This window comes from Lutzomyia longipalpis, chromosome 3 (assembly GCF_024334085.1).
Source record: "Lutzomyia longipalpis isolate SR_M1_2022 chromosome 3, ASM2433408v1".
NCBI lineage: Eukaryota > Metazoa > Arthropoda > Insecta > Diptera > Psychodidae > Lutzomyia > Lutzomyia longipalpis.
In genome coordinates this window covers 15,805,723-15,821,959 of record NC_074709.1, presented here as the reverse complement: position 1 = coordinate 15,821,959, position 16,237 = coordinate 15,805,723, and the positions used below count along the sequence as shown (strand labels likewise).

General features: G+C 39.1%; 2 protein-coding genes across 2 annotated transcripts; both read right to left on the bottom strand.

Moving 5' to 3' along the window:
- Nucleotides 1–9,093: 9,093 nt before the first annotated feature.
- Nucleotides 9,094–9,530, bottom strand: LOC129791523 (larval cuticle protein A2B-like). Its single transcript, XM_055829683.1, has 2 exons — nucleotides 9,252–9,530; nucleotides 9,094–9,183 (listed from the first exon to the last, which is right to left on the bottom strand). Exons 1-2 carry the CDS (start codon nucleotides 9,528–9,530, stop codon nucleotides 9,094–9,096), a joined length of 369 nt encoding a protein of 122 aa, XP_055685658.1.
- Nucleotides 9,531–9,881: 351 nt separating this feature from the next.
- LOC129793343 (uncharacterized protein K02A2.6-like) lies at nucleotides 9,882–14,817 on the bottom strand. The gene has a single exon (XM_055833240.1). The coding sequence runs from the start codon at nucleotides 14,476–14,478 to the stop codon at nucleotides 10,117–10,119; it is 4,362 nt and encodes a 1,453-aa protein (XP_055689215.1). The 5' UTR covers nucleotides 14,479–14,817; the 3' UTR covers nucleotides 9,882–10,116.
- Between the last annotated feature and the right edge of the window lie 1,420 nt (nucleotides 14,818–16,237).

Sequence of the window (16,237 nt, the reverse complement as noted above, 5' to 3'; positions counted from 1 at the left end):
ATTCAAATTCTGTCATAGAAAAGCTATGTTAAAGGGAAAAATCCTCAAATGCACACATTTTAGGCAACTAAAAAATGTTTGTTGGGCTGTATTTAAATTCTCTAATGTTTTTAAATCTCTTTACAATAAAATAGAATAGGGTGGATGTGATTTAATCTCTGTGTTAGTTGATTTTGTAAAGAAAATAATGTTAGTCTTTGTTATTTGCGTTAGATAAGCCCCACAAAAAAAAGAAAAATTTATTTGTGGGCCATCTGATGTGCCAAATATTTTTTTTTCTTTTGCAAATGTTTAAAAATAGCTCATGATTCTTCACAACCGCTCAAATACACAAGATGTATTGTCTGGAAATCTGTTGCCTTATACTTACAAGCATCAATTATTGAGGATTAAATTTGTTGCTGGTAGTGACTTGGAGTTTTACATTGACTGACTTTCTTCACAACAAAAACCTACTACCCACCCCTCAATTTCCCGTAACACGTGCAGGGGTCCTTCAATACATTTTCATTTCCACACGACGAAGAACTTTAACTTCAAACGAGGACGTTTCACGATAAATTCCATCGAGTTTTGCCAAAAAGAGTAGTAGGAGAACAGTTTGAATGGGAATTTGGTGGTGAATAAGAAAATCGACATGTGTGATGCGGGGAAAAAGTGCGGAATCTCTAAAAAGAAGGGTGAATTGTGGGCGGAAAATTTGAAAATCGTGAACCGAAAAGAGGGAATGTTGTGTGTGAATAACTCAACAATGAAAATCATTTGGGATTTACCAGAATATTCACGTTCTCGTCATTTCTTTCCCAACGTACGCATGTTAGATACTTCGTCTTTAGACGATGCAATAGAGAGGAAATGTAGAAGAGAATAATAAATTATATTGTTATTTTACGAGAATTACTTCTGAGATTTTTCAGAAGTTGTATAAAATTATTTAGTTAGATTATCTCAAGTAGAATTTTCATTAAGAAAAGAGCTTATTGGCTAAAAGATCAAAATGAAAGGGATGTAATAAATGTTCTTATTAGCAAAAACAGCAAAAGAAAAAAATTGTACGAGACATGAGCTGAGCAAATATTCAGCATAATAAAATGAACTAAAAAATAAAATAAACTGAAAAAAAAAATAAAATAAAACAATGCGTAAATATCTGCAATGTACATATATGTATGTTCCCCATTCTGTGAAAGAAAGGGAAAAACAAATACGAAACAACGATTGACGTAAAAATTGCGTGGGAAAGTTGTTTTCAATATCACAACACCATCATCATTCTTATCAGAATGCACTGCGAAACGACATGAGAGTCACAGCGAATGTCATCAATCTTATTTATGGGCTATTTCGGAGATTAAAGTATCATGACCACGGCTTGGCTCCATTTTTGTACCACCCACGCTTCACTTTACAAACAACCAAATAATGTCGCCATTATTTACAGATCAATCTGCGACACATTATTGAAATTTGAATTTTGATTATGTGTGCGTACCGTGTACGTACTTACTTACTTACTTAACCGGCGCTGCAGCTGGTCTCCAGCCTTGGCCTGTACGTACACTATACATAATTGTACATAATTATATTATTTAGCTGTGTTTCTTTCAGACACAGCTTTTGTGTACCGAGCAAAATCGAAAGTCGTCAGATCGGGCTCAAACTTGGGATGAGTACGAATTAGGGTCCCCACATTCCAAAAAACGTATGCGCCAAAAAATTTTTTTTCCGGCCGGCCGTCCGTCCGTCCGGCCGTCCGGATTATAAACTTAAATTGCAAGAGAACGGTAATAGATAGAGACTTGCGGTAAACAGCAAAGTTTAAAAGTCGACTGGAAGACATCCGATTATGACGTCAAATTTTACCCCCCACCCCCGCCTCCGCCATTTTGAATAACCTCAAAATTTTGTTTTCGCTATATCTCAGCCCCTGTAATAGCTAAAAATCTGAAATTTTTTATGTTGTAAGGGCCATCAAGACCTTTCCAACGATGCCTCATTTTCGAAAATCGGTCAAGCCGTTTAGTCAATATGGCCGCCACAATTTTTCATCGAAAATCGACCATAACTCGAAAACGGCTTGACCGATTTTGATCAACCCGGGCTCAAATGAAATCTCTCAACAAATCCTACAACTCTCTAGAACATATGAAGTTTCAAAAGTGACCGCTAGGGGGCCAAAAATCAAAAACAAAATTTTCGATGAGTTTTCGATGAATATCTCGAAAACGCCATTATCGATTTGCTTCTTTTTTTGATATGTTATAGCTGACTATATTATCAAGCTCCATACCAAAAATGAAGAAAATCTATGTATCTGTTCTCGAGATATAGCCTTCTAAAGTTAGCATGTCATATCTCGGGTTCTACAAGTCCGATCTTGATCAACTCAAGCGCAAATGAAAGGTTTCATGAAACCCTACAAATGTCTAGAACATTACAACTTCGAGAAATGACCGCAAGAGGCGCTAAAATCAAAAACAAAGTTTTCGAAAATTTCGAACTCGAATTTTTCGAAATTGGCGACATAAATTTTTTTCAATTTTCGATATGTTATAGCTGACTTCAAGACCTTTCAAACAAAAAAAATTTATGAAAATCTATGGATCCGTTCTCGAGATATGGCATTCTAAAGATTTATTAGCGTATGACTTTTCAACTTTTCCTTACTTTGCACGTATGTATTTAAATTAATTCGCGTTCTAGTTTGCTCTCACAAAATTGGTACACTGAAAGAAACACAGCTCTCGTAAGCTTGGTCAGCTTACCAGTACATTTTGCATTATAGGTCCGACCTTATTTGGTTTCGTGTTAAATATAAAATCTATATGGGAAAGAGGTGATACATACACTTTCTTCAATACTTTCTATAATGTCTTACTTATGAGCAGATAATTAATATAATGTCCTCCCATTAACCAATATCATTCTTCTTATGCTTTATTGCCAAGTTTATTACCTTCAAACTTGACATCTGTGTCTATTGCTTCCCAGTGGTGTGGGAGGACACGGTTTACGACCTTTAGTAGGTTTTCAAAACAATTTCACACAAGACGTTTCGAAGGTGTCATTCTCTATTCATCAGGACAATACAGCAAACGGAATTATTTCTTCCTAGATTAGCCTATATAGAAACTGATAAAATCCTTTTCAAGCAGGTAGATCAGTAGTGTGATTAAGCCATTAAATAAATTACGATGAAGAAGTAATCATTCATTTCATTTAATTCTCAAATTATCATAAATATGAAAAATTAAAGTGTTGAGTTTTCCTTAATGCGACACGAAGTGTCATTTATTACCACCCAATTTGCCACGCCACGCCTATGGAAGACTGGATTGTCTCTCTACGTTGGGGTGCGTCTTCAACCCTTATTTGCATTTTCAAATTGAAAATTTATAATTCACTCCGCATGGTTAGAATTTTTGATTGCAAAGGTAAAATGCTTGGAGAATTAGCACGTTGCTGGTTAGGAAAAATAAACAGTTCAAAGTACGCTCATGGTATTAAATATTGAGAAAAGAGTGGGAAAGATGATTTTTATGAGCTGTTAAAAAAATGAACTGCTGAGTGATAACACAATGGTTTACCTATAATTTCTTTATCCAAACGCTCCAAACGCCTTATCTTAATATATAAAGCTGAAAATGTTTGTTTGTCTGTCTGTGGCACATGAACTCCTCCGAAACGGCTGGGCCGATCTTGATGAAATTTGGTAGGGGGGTAGAGGGGGTCAATACGAGTTGCAAGCGCTATATGGGATTCCGCCCCAACCCCCCTTTATAGCGCCCCCACAGAAAAATTGATTTTTTCCCATTTTCTACCTGTTAAAGAGTCAGATAACGGGATTTTTTTATTTTAAAAATTTTTCGGGGTACCGTATTATTCATCCCCCTACTGATATACGCCCTATATTTATAGCTTAAAATAGTGTTTGCTCACACGTGATTGGGGGCTCGGGTTGACTAGTATGTTAATAATTTTATACAATTACTCGATCATTGTGTGATACCACATTAATTTTGTCCTCTGTGTGTTTTGTTGTCGATAGCAATGAAGGTATAGGGCTTCACATCACATATGCACTATGAAGGTACATTTTCCCACAGCACAGAGGTTTACCGCCGTGCTGCCGTGGGCCAAAAGGACTCCCGTAAAGGGTTGATTCTGGTGTCTAAAGGTGGGTTGAGGAGATGGTTGAGGGGTTTGCGAGAGGGAGGCGGATGAACTCCAGGGAAAGCACTCAGCAAGTAAACCATGGGATAGAGTAACAGCACTGAAGGTTATCGATTCTTACGGATTTCGGCTCAAATTTACCTGGTTGAAAGCTCTGCCAAAGTAAAAGCTCGAGCCGTGGTACGCATGCGCCGCCCGCGTGGCCCCATCAGTATGTAATATTTTTAGTACATTCAGTTCTCCCTTGATTTCCGAGGGTAAAGCACCTCATACTGGCACAAGACACATACTACATTATGCCGCACAGAGAAGCTTTCCAACAAGTCTGTGCAACAAGGCAAAAGGTATACATATATCCCCCAAGGATGGTAGTGTCCTTCGTAGAGTAACAATATCCATTCTCTGCACCACTCGTTTATACTTTTCTCCTATGTTGATTGTTTTCAAACAATCATAAATCCCAAGACAATTTTCCACCCGATAGCGCTTTTGCATTTTCAATCAAAGCTCTCTCAATGGACGAACTACCACTAACAAGTCACCAATTTCTATTTTACAGGTGACCTTAAAATAATTGAAATATACATACCATATTGAACAGTACCTTTTTACGGAAGACATTTCCAAAACTTATAAAGAAATTTCTGTTACGTAGGATTCAAGATAAGACCATTTTTATTCCATCCAAAGAATCAGTCCTTTTTTTATCTTAAATTAAGGAATCTGGGTGTTGTACTGTACTGAACAAACTGTTTTTATTAATTTTTGCACGTGGAAATGGAGTAAAATTAATTTTTCATTGACATTTCAATCACTCTTCCAGCAAATCCATCACTCAAAATCCATACTTGAAGTTTTTTTCTGTCAGATCTTTTCAATACTTTTGCATCCTTCGTTTCCGTTGCCTACTTATAAAGCGCTACCCTCCGAAGGTAAACTCAAACCTCGAATTATTCATAACTCTCCTGACCTCTGAGGTTTTCTTCTCTTATTTTTACAAGCAAAATAATTTTCTTATTGCTCCATGAGATGGAAAGAAAATTTCATCTATATTATATCATCATTTTGAAGAGTATACGTACCTGTATACGTGTATTACCTGCAATACTTGGAAATGGTTTGTAATAGAGAGGGGGGAGGGTTAATTACAAAATTCTCCGTGTTTATTTGCACTCCTATATATTTTATTTACATCTACTGGGAGATAAACCAAAATTTTCCTTTACACACAAAACACTAACAAGATACCCCAAAGAATTCGTCAAAATGTCGTTCTCACGGATTCTTGCAATGGAGAAGCGGAAGTTACTTACTTAAATATTTATTTAGGCTTTCCAAACATATGCAGTGATTGGGAGTAATTTATTAGGAAACATTTAAAGTTGTCTCTGTGGGGGAGAAGTTTGTATAAAGAGTACTTATATCTATATATACATATAAAATTTTATCAGTAGGAGAATTATTGCAAAATTTTACTGTGGAAAAACCAAAGATAAATTTGAAGAGCCTTCCAGGGGAAATTTAATGAATATTGTTAAACAATGAAATTCTGAGAAATGTTTATGGTATAGAATGGAAAATTGTGTATTTTATTGAATTCTCCTAAATATATCTACAGTGTGTTCATTAAGAAAGACACAGGTTCATGCTTACAAGTTCAGACTAAAATTAAAATATTATATAGGTAAGGAAGTATTTTGAATTTCTCATCATAAGAACTTAAAATCTAAACAACGCATTAAAACTATCAAATATTCAGCGCAATGAAAACACACCAACATCACCCAAATATTTTTTCACAAAGATCTTCTATATTTTTTCTTCTCGCTTTGTTTCAACTTAAAAAAAAAGTACATTTTTAATAATAGAGAATTTTTTTTTCAAAAACAACCCTGTATATAACGCTGTAGATATAATTACATTCATAATATAGATATAATAAATGCAATGCATATTTTATAAATTGATGTGAAAGTTTAACAATATTGAGTATTTAAAATAAGCAAAATAATTTTCAAGGAATACCTATCAACATATTGAATGGAATGCAAAAGATTTTCTTCGAAAACCACATTCCAAAAACTTCGTTTAAGGTTAATAACCGATGAAACCTCTGATATTGAGTTCCACACTTCACTTGTAAATTGAAAATTCTTGGCCCGTGAAAATGGCTTCCGGTGTGTGTTTGATGCAACCCATATCTATTATGCCTGCGTGTTGACGGATATACAAGGCTTCTTCAACGCTCCATCGAGTTATTTCACCCTTTAATGAAAAATGTAAAATATGGAAGGGGTGGGTGTCGAAACGCTCATTACGGGAAACTCACAAAATTGCACACTCCATTAAACTGAGCGACTTTCCATTCAAATGAATTTCCTCACATTCGCGGGCGTGGGTGTGTGCAACAAGTGCAACAAGAAAGGCTAAACTGGTAAGAACAACTACGACCCATGTTTACGATTTCTATGCGCGCACAAAGGGAGATTCTTTGATATGATTCTATTTGATTAATAAATCAAGAACATTGCGCGATATTTTAATTTTGAACATTATATTGCAAAATCATTATTTTTTTCACCTCTACCTGTGCCGAAGGAATATAAATAAGGAGGCATTCTGGCAAAGAGTGTACAGAAGCCAAAGTGCCTCTATTGAGTGAACAGGTGTAAAAAAAAGTGACAAAAAATGAAGTTCGTTTTAGCTTTAGCTCTGTGTATTGTCTTTGCCGTGGTATTAGAGGCCAAAATCCCTATCAGCCACACAATGCGGCATGATGACTTTGTGCCCATCAAGGAGGGATGGCATATCCCAAGCTATGAGTACAAGTACGGTGTGATGGACCCTAAGACTGGAGACCACAAGGAGCAGTGGGAGCATCGCCATCATGACATTGTTAAGGGACACTACTGGCTGCACGAGCCCGATGGCACCAAACGCATTGTGGAGTATACCTCCGATCCTAAGGTAGGGAAGATCATAAGATCAATCAAACTATATTATTACTAATGTCCTTGTGATTGCCTTTAACCTCATGTCAAACACTGATATTATTAAATGTTACATAGGGATTGGACTGATAAATTAGTGGAATACTCTACTTAAATAAATTCATTTTCAATGTCATTTTAATTACTTCAGTTAAAATAATAGGGATATAAATTCTTAAAGAATGATGAAGAAAACTTTTTTTTTCTAACAGACTGGTTTCCATGCCATTGTGAAGACAGAGGGCCTAGCAGAGCATCCTCTCATCTACGGCGTCGGCGGTGGAGCCTGAAAACCCTAACCAATATGGAATTCCCATCCTAACCGTCCCTTCTTTAGCCCCAACGCATCATCATACAAGATAATCTTTGTAAAAAAATAATATATCGAGCAATTTGCAATGAAAGCAATATCTTTTTATTCATTTTTTTTACTTGTTTTAGTATTCCTCTTTTAATTGATGATTTTTGGCCCTAATTTTGCTCTGAAGGCTTATGTTAAGACATCAAGAACGTGTCCATTTATTAATTTCTTCCCATTGAGTTAGTTCCCACCTTCTTTTATCAAGTGCTTTTTGTTGATTTTAATTTTTTTTACTTATTATTTTCTTTTTTTGTATTATACTCATTGTCTTTACCTAAGTTTTCATAATTGTTCAAGAAATCTTTCCTCTAAATCCCCTGAGAAAGGCATATAGATTTTGTTACTCTTTTCTGTTCACTCCATTTTATTGTAAAGGCTACAACAGATAGACAAGAAATTTCTCGAGCGGCGAGATTTTCGGCCAATCAGAAGCGAGAGATGACACACACACATCTTCACCGCACTGTACGAGAATGCTTTTCGGTCAATTCGAAGCGACGATGGTCCACGTTTGGTTATGAACCAAAAAACAAATAAATATCGCAATCCTTAAAGAGTTACATGAGTGCAAAATTATTCTGTGTACATAAATTATTGTTTATAAATTATTGTGAATAGTGCGATCTGAATTCTAAATATCAAAAATTGTAATTTTTTACCTATAGAGAAAAATTTCCATACAAAAAGTCAGCCATATTTGCACTTCAACTTCCTAAAAAGATTGACCGTGTTCAGGGCCTGTTGGGTAGTGAGTCACCTTAAGACTCCCATTAACCTCACACACATAAACCAATATGACCTATACCAGAACAATCGGTACTAGAGCCACTACAATATTTATTTAAAACACGATTTTAGAGAATTAATAAACTATCAAAATCGCATAAGATTTTAATAGAATATAAAAATCTTATAACTGACAAATCTATTAAAAAAGAAAGGTCTGTTTGTTGGTAATCAGTCGTGTTCGGCTATACAAATCTACACTGCCTGTTTGTCCGATCGCGATGAAATTTGGTACAGAGGCTCCTTATATCAGGCGGTTTCGAGTGGCCGTATTCATTCCTCCCCCAAAGCCTCCTTTCAGGTAGCTCCCATACAAATCTCATGCAGTTTTTGGGAATTTTTGAATTTGGCGCCGGAAATGTTGTATGAAAATGATTTCTTCTTTTTGCAAATATTTTCTTTTGGGATGGCCTTAATTTACTTATATTGTATCACAATTTTTTTCTCTCTAAAACTTGCGCAATACGGGGAAATCATCTAAACGGATGGAACCCGTAATAAAATAAAAAAAAAATAAATAAATAAAACTTGCGCGAAGCACAACAAATCCTCGTGAAGCGGGGCGAGGAAAATTGGAGTGAAGCGACAATTTACCTCGTTGTAATGTAAAAGAGAAAGAAAAGATTTTAAACAGAATCAACTCCAATGTCTTTTCACAAACTGCATAATAATTTTATTGCTCTCATTTCACAAATTTCGAGAAATATTAAAATAATCTATGAATCTATAAAGAGGGCTGCGTAGTGAATCACAAATTACATTATAATCCGTATTTGAAAGTTCTTAGAATCCACCTCCGGCCCCACCGCCAATCCCGTAGTGAAGGGGATGCTTAGCGTGTCCTTCAGTCTTCACGATGGCGTGGAAACCAGTCTGAAAGAAAGGACATTTCTTTAAATCTTCTCAAAGTTCTTTAAGTTCTTTTTCATTGTTAAGCCTACCTTTGGATCGGAAGTGTACTCAACGATGCGGTGTGTACCATCAGCATCGTGGAGTGAGTAACCACCTTTGACGTGATCATGATGACGATGCTCCCATGCCTCTTTATGGTCTCCAGTCTTTGGATCCGCCACTCCGTACTTGTATTCATAACTGGGAATGTGCCAGCCCTCCTTGATAGGCTCAAAGTCATCATGTCGCATTGTGTGACTGATAGGGATTCCGGCCTCGGCAATCCAAACGTAGGCAATGCAGAGAGCTAGAATAATGATGACCTTCATTCTGAATTTACTTTCTTTTTCTTTTTTAATTCTTCACTGAATTGTTTAATCTTCGAAGACGCTTCGATGACTGAATGCTGTTACTACATCATGTTAAGCTTTTATACTCCTTCAAGTTGGACGATGAAGTTGAATTTTTAAGCCATAATAGGGTGGGTAAATAGATATTACAATTAGTGAAGCAATTATAATTTATTATTATTTATTTAAATTTATTAATTATTTTGTGAATGCATGAAAGTTTTTGTTTGTTTGAATATCCCAAGAACTTTCACTATATGATTTTGAAAACATTTTATTCTTTCATATTTAGGATTTTTGTTATATTTTATTATTTTCTGTTATGTAGGTTATGTAATAGGTGTGGGACTCACCTGAAGCCAGAAAAGGTTTTAGTTAATCCCAACTTGTCGCCGAGTGGTGTGGGTAGGCAGGGTCACTGGAGTTAATCACTATTCACTTTATAGTCCTTTAATAATTCACTTAAATTCACTTAATTTTAATTCATTAACGCACTGAGTAAAAACGTGTCCATTAGTAGAAGCCAAATTGTCATTATTTGTCAGAGCGAGATCGTGAGCGCCATCTAACATCTCCCCCCTCCTGAAGGAGACGACGACCCAGGTGGGAAACGGTCGCTGAGTCTAGCCGGTCTGGATTGCGCAGAACGGCGAGCACGATTCCGAAGGCGCCGGTAAATGGGTGTACCGGGGTCAGGTCTAACATTTCCAGGAGGAACATACGTTTCGTCATGGTCCTCCGGTGTTGCAGGAGATTCATAATCCGGCAATTCTGTAGACTCATAATCATCGTCCGACACTTCGATGACGCTTTCGAGTACACTTTCACGACTTTGAACGTTGGCCGATGACATGCGTGAAGATGTGGATTCTGATGTTTGCGTCGTCGAAGATCCCGAAGATACATAGTAAATGGGTGGTTTCGCTGGTGACGACGGTGTCGGTTGCGTTGGTACAATAGCAGTGGGTGTGAAGATTGGCGGGGCGGTATCAGAGTTAGGTCCAGAAGGTCCGTCGGTGTAGCGATGTTTCAGCTGATTGGTGTGCGATCTGATAATGATGTCGTTAAGAAGCCGCACATTGTATGACACAGACCCGCGTCGCTCAATAATTCTTCCAGGTACCCATGAGAACTTTCCGCCTTGGGCAAATTTCTTTGCGTACACTTCCTCCCCCTTCACAAAAACTCTAGCTTTCGTACCATGCCGCTTGTTGTACTGCTCCTCCATATGTTCGTTTCGGCGTATGGGTTCCTCGGCCTTATATTTCAAAAGATCGAAAATAGTACGAATTTTTCGGCCAAACATTAGCTCCGCAGGTGACTTGCCCTCAGGAGCGTTGTCGTTTGGTGTCACCCGGTAATTCGCGAGGAATCCTTGTAGTGCAACTTCCAAAGAACCTGTAGTCCGCTGTTTCTCCAATGCGTGTTTCAATGTGCCCACTAATCTTTCGCATTGGCCGTTGCTTGCCGGTGTATATGGATTCGTCGTTAAATGAGCAATACCATTAACGTCACAAAACTTTTTGAACTCAGGGTTGGTGAATTGCGTGCCGTTATCGCTCACCAATGTTTCAGGGATGCCAAGACGCGCAAAAACTTCCGTGAGTTTGTTGATAGTTTGTGATGTGGTGGTGGAAGAGGTTTTGAAAATCTCTGGCCATTTGGAGTACGAGTCCACCACGAGAAAAAAATTCTCTCCTCTGTACTTGGCATAATCTATGTGGATTCTTTGCCAAGGGTATGATGACAGAGGCCAGGATGCAAGATGAGTTTTCACTGGAGTACGGTCTGCTGTTGCACAATCGACGCAATTTCTCACTTTGCTTTCGATGTCGGCGTCAATTCCGGGCCAATACACATAGCTTCGCGCGAGAGCCTTCATACGCGCCATTCCTGGGTGAGTTTGATGAAGTTGTCCCAGGATTTTCGCACGGAATTGGTCGGGTACGAGCAGCCGTTCCTTGTAGAAAATAACATCTTTAATCAAGGATAAAGCATCACGAACCTTGTGAAGTTTCGCAGCCTCACTCGACTTGATTGCTTTCACGGACTTTGGCCATCCTCCCACAATGTATTTGGTGACTTCTTGTAGCGCAGTAGAAGATTTCGTGGCCTTCCTAACCATGTTGAAATTCACAGGTAAACCTGCGAGAGCTTCCTGCATCACGACGTCATCAAAAGATTCCTCTAGATGAAGCTGAGCGATGATAAGTTCATCCGTCGGACGTTGTTGGGAAGAGATTAGCCGCGATAGGACGTCGGCATGGCCAAAACTCTCGGTAGACATATAGCGAATGTCGAAGTTGTAGCCCAGTAATGTCAATGCCCACCTTTGCAGGCGGTTCGCAGTGTGGACTGGGATCCCCTTCTTACTACCGAAGATTGATAGTAATGGCTTATGGTCCGTGAGTAATGTAAATTTGCGTCCGAAAATAAATCTATGGAACTTCTTTACGGCAAAAACTAGACCCAATCCTTCCTTCTCTATTTGACTATAGCGGCATTCCGTATCGCTGAGTCGTCTGGAAGCGTAATAAAATGCTTTGCGACTTCCATCCGGGTATTCGTGATACGCAACAGAGCCAATTGCGTAAGATGAGGCATCAGACGCAATAAGAATGGGCATACGGGGGTCATAGTGGGTTAATAGAAGTTCAGAGGCCAAGATTTCTTTGAATCGGGTGAAAGATTCTTGGCAGGCTTTATTCCAGTGCCAAGGGACGCCTTTCTTCAGTAAACGATCCATTGGGGCGCGCAAATGGCTCATTTGAGGCACAAATTTTCCCCAAAACTGAAGAGCACCCAAGAAGCTGCGCAGTTCTTGGATATTGTTTGGCGCTGGCATACGCCGGATAGCTTCTGTTTTCTCGGGGTCAGGGTGTAAACCATTTTTATCAGTGATAATGCCGAGAAACTTTATTGAGTCAGCAAAAAATTTACATTTTTCCAAACGAACTTTGAAATTGAACTCCTCCAATCGCTTGAAAACCAACTTGAGAGTGGCGTAATGATCTTCGCTGTTCTCAGAAGCCACACAGATATCGTCAAAGTACGATATCACTCCCGGAATCCCCTGAAGCATCCTTTCGACGATTTCTTGAAAGATACCCGGGGCGCTACGTATTCCCGGAGGTAGACGGTTGAACTTGAAGAGACCCCGCGGAGTATTGATAGTCAGCAGGCGGCTGGACTCGTCATCGCAAGGTATCTGCAGGTAAGCGTCAGATAAGTCAATGTGGGAGTACACAGATTTGTTTGCCAGCTGGCAGAACAAACTGTCGGGATCCGGTATGGGGTAATTATTCATTTCCACTGCATCGTTGAGTCCTGTAGAATAATCCCCACAGATGCGGATGCTCCCGTTTGACTTCTTCGCCACAACAATCGGTGCCGCCCAGGCTGAGAATTCCACTGGGGAAATTATTCCGGACGCCTGGAGGCGCTGTAGTTCCTCATCGATTGTGGGCAAGACATGGAATGGCACCGGCCGTTTCGGACGAAAAACGGGCAAGGCATCAGGCTTCAAGTGGATCGTGGCTTGAGCCTTAGAGCACATTCCTATCTCCTTTGCGGAAAACACTTTTGGGAAAGTCGTCTGCAATTCTTTCACGGCGGCGGATGTGTCGATTTCCTTTCGCACAGCATTGCAGTACGCGCTGGGAGGTTCACTCCAAAGCCCAAAATTCTCAATCAAATCAATCCCGAAGAGATTGTCATTCGTGCTGGAAGCAACGATTAATCCGTGACGAACTTCCTTGCCACGGAATGAGACACGAGCGTCGAACTCGCCCAAAACTGCGAGGGATTGAGATTGCGCATCCTTCACATTGATGGTAATCGGGGAAAGATTTGGTTTTCCGAGACGTTCCCAAGTCTTTTGCGAAATCACTGTCACATCTGCTCCGCAGTCAAGTTGAAACTCAATCCTGTGGCCATTGATGAGCGGTGAAAGGTAACGTCTTGATTTGCGATTCGAAGAAAATATAGCATTGGTACGAGCGGTATGCTTTTTCTTCATTGGCTTCTTCTTCCGTGCCCCAGAATCACGAGATTCTCCTTCTTTGGGTGGTGGTGGACAATATCCAACTTTGTGACCTATTTTGCCACAATCAGTGCACTTTGAATTGGCATACGTGCAATCCTTAACGAAGTGCATAGCACCACACAAATAACAGGGTCGCGGAGGACGATCTTTCTTCGCGGGAGCACTTTTCTTCACAACATTGACACTCAGAGGCGCTATATCGAGACGCGCATCTTTCCGGACGTTGCTAAGACGCCGGGCTTCATCGATGAGGTAGTCAATATTGATTGCATTCGCTGGTTCCGTTTCCAGCTTTGAAAGAAGTTGCTCGCGCACAAACACGTGTTTATCACTTTGAATGCTCGTGCAGAAAATAAGTGCTTTGAAATGGTCCGCGGTGCACTCACTGATACGGAAGTCCTCACAAAGAGCATTCACGAGGCCACCGTGTGTTGCCCAATCGTCCGTTTCACTCATCACGTGTTGTAGACACTGACGCCGGAGACAAAACAGTGACTCACCTTTGCCGTACAGCTTAGTGAGTCGTGTCACTGTATCATCGAATGATAATGTAGCCGGGTCACGCGGTCGTATGATGTTCGCATACCGCGTGTACGTCTGATGATCTAAACGGCGCAGCAATAACCTCACACGTGCTGGCTCGCTAAGGTTTCTTCCGTCTTCGAGAAATGTTGTCTTGTATCGCTGATACCAATTCTCAAAGGTCAAGTTACTCTCGGGGTTGTACGTGAAGGGAGTAATTGACCTTGCGAGGGCATCTACAGAGACTTCCGGTGGTGCAGCCGGTACGCCCGTGGCATTGCTTCCGGATGCCAAGCTCTGGGAAAGCCGTGTGTCCACGAGGCGCTCAATTGCGGTGACCAATCCGCTCCAGTCGTTCATCCCGTCAGCCAGATGTTATGTAGGTTATGTAATAGGTGTGGGACTCACCTGAAGCCAGAAAAGGTTTTAGTTAATCCCAACTTGTCGCCAGATGTTATGTAGGTTATGTAATAGGTGTGGGACTCACCTGAAGACAGAAAAGGTTTTAGTTAATCCCAACTTGTCGCCGAGTGGTGTGGGTAGGCAGGGTCACTGGAGTTAATCACTATTCACTTTATAGTCCTTTAATAATTCACTTAAATTCACTTAATTTTAATTCATTAACGCACTGAGTAAAAACGTGTCCATTAGTAGAAGCCAAATTGTCATTATTTGTCAGAGCGAGATCGTGAGCGCCATCTAACATTTTCAATGTCTTCTAAATTGGAAAGCTAAATCCTCTAGTAAGATCGAATCGCAATTGATTCTTCAACCATGACATTCCCTCTGCATGCCAACATCAAATAAATTGCATATTTCCAAACATGAAGTTGCATTCAAACATTCTCAGCATGGTAACATCAATGTACTTGTAATTTAATTAGCAATCGCAATAAAAGTACATACACACACTATGGGATTTATATAATATATGTTGTCACCGATATATTGTTTCAATGGCAGCTTTACATAATTAAAATATAAAAGAATCAAACAAAACAAATACAATGATTTTCAACAGAGTTTCAAAGAATACCTACTGATTAGATATCTGTGTGAGAATAATAAATTAGTTGGTATACCACAATCGTGGCATACCAAGTATTGTAATCGTCGGAAAAACCGACCACCTCAGATCGGGCTCAAACTTGGTATGAGCACGTTTTAGATATCCCACATTACGAAAATGGCGGTGGAAAATTTTTGATCCGGCCGTCCTGCCGGCCGGCCGGTGCGCTAAACTTTGTTTTATAGCTCGAGAACGGCAATAGATAGAGACTTCCGGTTTGAGGTTGTTCCAAAAAGATCCGCAAGAGGCGCTAAATACGAAAACAAAAATTGCCTAACTTTAAGAGGCAATATCTCCGAATCCCCATCATCGATTTCCTTGAATTTTTGATATGTTGTAGCAGAACTAATAATCTTGCACCAGTCCAAAAATGAAGAAAATCTATGTCGCCGTTCAGAAGATATAGTCATTTGAAAAATTCTTGAATTTGAAAAGTTCTATGAGCCATATCTCCTGAACTACTTGACCGATTTTGCTCATCTTAGTATCAAATTAAAGGTTTTACAAAACTCTACAACTTTCTAGAACATCGGAAACCTCTAAAACCATTCCTTTAGGGCTAAAATTGTCAAAAACTGTTTTAGTAAAACAAAAATCCACCATTTTGTGTTCTGGAGGTGACCTTGAAAATAATTGAGATATATATTAAATTATAGCTTATTTTAATACCTTTCTAGAACTAGTCAAGAAATTTCTGTAGGTCTAATAGAACTTAAGATATAAGCATTTCAATCTGTCAAATTGCTAAATTTTACAAAAAATCGACTTTGACTACTAATACTACTTACAAATTAAATTACAACGCATAGACTGACCCATCCGCGTTGTGGTATACCAACTCTAATAACTGGACGCGTTATGATTGACTTTTCTTCGTATTACCACGGTCCAGGTCCGTGGTATTACTCAAATGATATTTTATTCAACTGATTTAAGAAATCATACTAAACCCAGCGTATGAGTTACCCTGACCATAAAAAATCTGCTGTTTTAAAGAATAAAGTCAAATTTTAATTTACATAATCGACGTGCCCGAAAATTATGAACCAT

Coding starts and splice junctions, on each gene's coding strand:
- LOC129791523 (XM_055829683.1), bottom strand. CDS start 9,530: ATGAAGGTCATCATTATTCTAGCTCTCTGCATTGCCTACGTTTGGATT. Junction 9,184..9,251: donor AGTACACTTCCGATCCAAAG/GTAGGCTTAACA, acceptor CCTTTCTTTCAG/ACTGGTTTCCACGCCATCGT.
- LOC129793343 (XM_055833240.1), bottom strand. CDS start 14,478: ATGAACGACTGGAGCGGATTGGTCACCGCAATTGAGCGCCTCGTGGAC.